Source organism: Microtus ochrogaster, unplaced genomic scaffold (assembly GCF_000317375.1).
Source record: "Microtus ochrogaster isolate Prairie Vole_2 unplaced genomic scaffold, MicOch1.0 UNK32, whole genome shotgun sequence".
NCBI lineage: Eukaryota > Metazoa > Chordata > Mammalia > Rodentia > Cricetidae > Microtus > Microtus ochrogaster.
This window is the reverse complement of record NW_004949130.1, coordinates 4,148,166-4,149,651: the sequence shown is the minus strand read 5'-3', so window position 1 is coordinate 4,149,651 and position 1,486 is coordinate 4,148,166. Positions and strand designations below refer to the sequence as shown.

Genomic DNA, 1,486 nt, shown 5'->3' with positions numbered 1-1,486 from the left:
ATAAACCCTGATTGGCCAGTAGGTAAGCAGGAAGTATAGGTGGGACAACTAGACAGGAAGTAGAGGCAGGGTGACGAGAATAGGAGAATTCTGGGAAGAGGAAAACTTGGTCTGCAGTTCTGACCCAGCCACAGAAGAAGCAAGATGTAACTGCCTTGCTGAATAAGGTACCATGCCACGTGGCTAACATAGAATAATGGGCAAATATAAGTTCTAAGAGTTAATAAAAAGTCTGAGCTAATGAGCCAATCAGTTTATAGTTTAAAAAAAGAAAAAAAAAAAAAAAAAGAACAGAGAATTCAAATTCGGTTCCCAGCACCTACATGGAGCAGCTCACGATTATCTATCTCTTTTGTAGTCTATGGAACCTAAAGTCACAGGCACAAACACATACACATATTAAAAATAATAAAAATACATTTTAAAGATGAGTGTCTCACTGTTGCGGAGGTGGCCAGGCGACCTTTGCCCAGAGGAATCCCTGAGACTGTGGGTGCGCGCTCACCAGCAGGCTACCTCTACAGTAAAACAGAATAAAACATGTCATTCTTTACCTCAGAATCTGTTCCTGGCAGGCTGCAATTCTCTTCATGAACTTGTAAAAGGTTTGATCTCCATTTTTAATATTGGTCTTCTCATATTTTTCATCCCCATCACTAGAAGAACTAAAGAGAAAAGCAGAGACCATGTGAGACTATGAACATCTGGAGAACCAGAGCATTTGCAAGAGGAAGCAAGGTGGTTTTCTTTCTCTATTTTGTTAATTACTGGGGGGGAGGGGCACAAGTACACATGGGCCACAGCACCTGCTGAGGTCAGAGGCCAACTTTCAAGAGTCTGTTCTTCCTCTTCAGTGCTCTGGTTCATGGCTTTTCTACATCTACTCTCTGGGGACCCACCAAAGCACATGATGAAAGAACAGAAACCCCGCTACCCTTCCCAGCTCATAAATGAGAATCTGAAATGGTCTCAGAGTCTGAGGGAGCTCTGGAGTCAGAGCAGAGCCATGAAACAAGGAACACTGCTGCTAGCTCATCCTGCTGTTCTATAAAGACACATGAAGGCTGGGTGGTAGGGGGACACGTCTTTAATCCTAGTACTCAGGAGACAGAGGCAGGTGGATCTCTGTGCCAGTCTGATGGAGGAAGGTCACTGGTTAAAAAATAAAGAAACTGCCTTGGCCCATTTTATTAGTTAGAACATGGGTAGGAGGAGTAAACAGAACAGAATGCTGAGAGGAAGAGGAAGTGAGCTCAGACACTATGTTCCCCTCTCCCGGGCAGAAGCCATAGCTCTGCTCTCTGAGGCAGACGGCGATGCAGCCAGCCACCAGGTCAGACATGCTGAATCTTTCCTGGTAAGCGCACCTTGTGGTGCTACATAGATTATTAGAAATGGGTTAAGAGGCTGAAACTAATGGACCAAGCAGTGTTAAAAAGAATACAATTTGTGTGTTGTTATTTCGGGGCATAAGCTAGTCAGGCGG

General features: G+C 44.4%; 1 protein-coding gene across 1 annotated transcript in view; it reads right to left on the bottom strand.

The window, feature by feature from the left end:
• Pdcd2l (programmed cell death 2 like) overlaps window positions 1–1,486 on the bottom strand; it is a 21,068-nt gene that overhangs the window by 14,590 nt on the left and 4,992 nt on the right. The window contains exon 5 of the mRNA XM_005368438.3: window positions 555–665. Coding sequence (XP_005368495.1) covers window positions 555–665 — 111 coding nt within the window. The remainder of the gene's footprint in view (window positions 1–554; window positions 666–1,486) is intronic.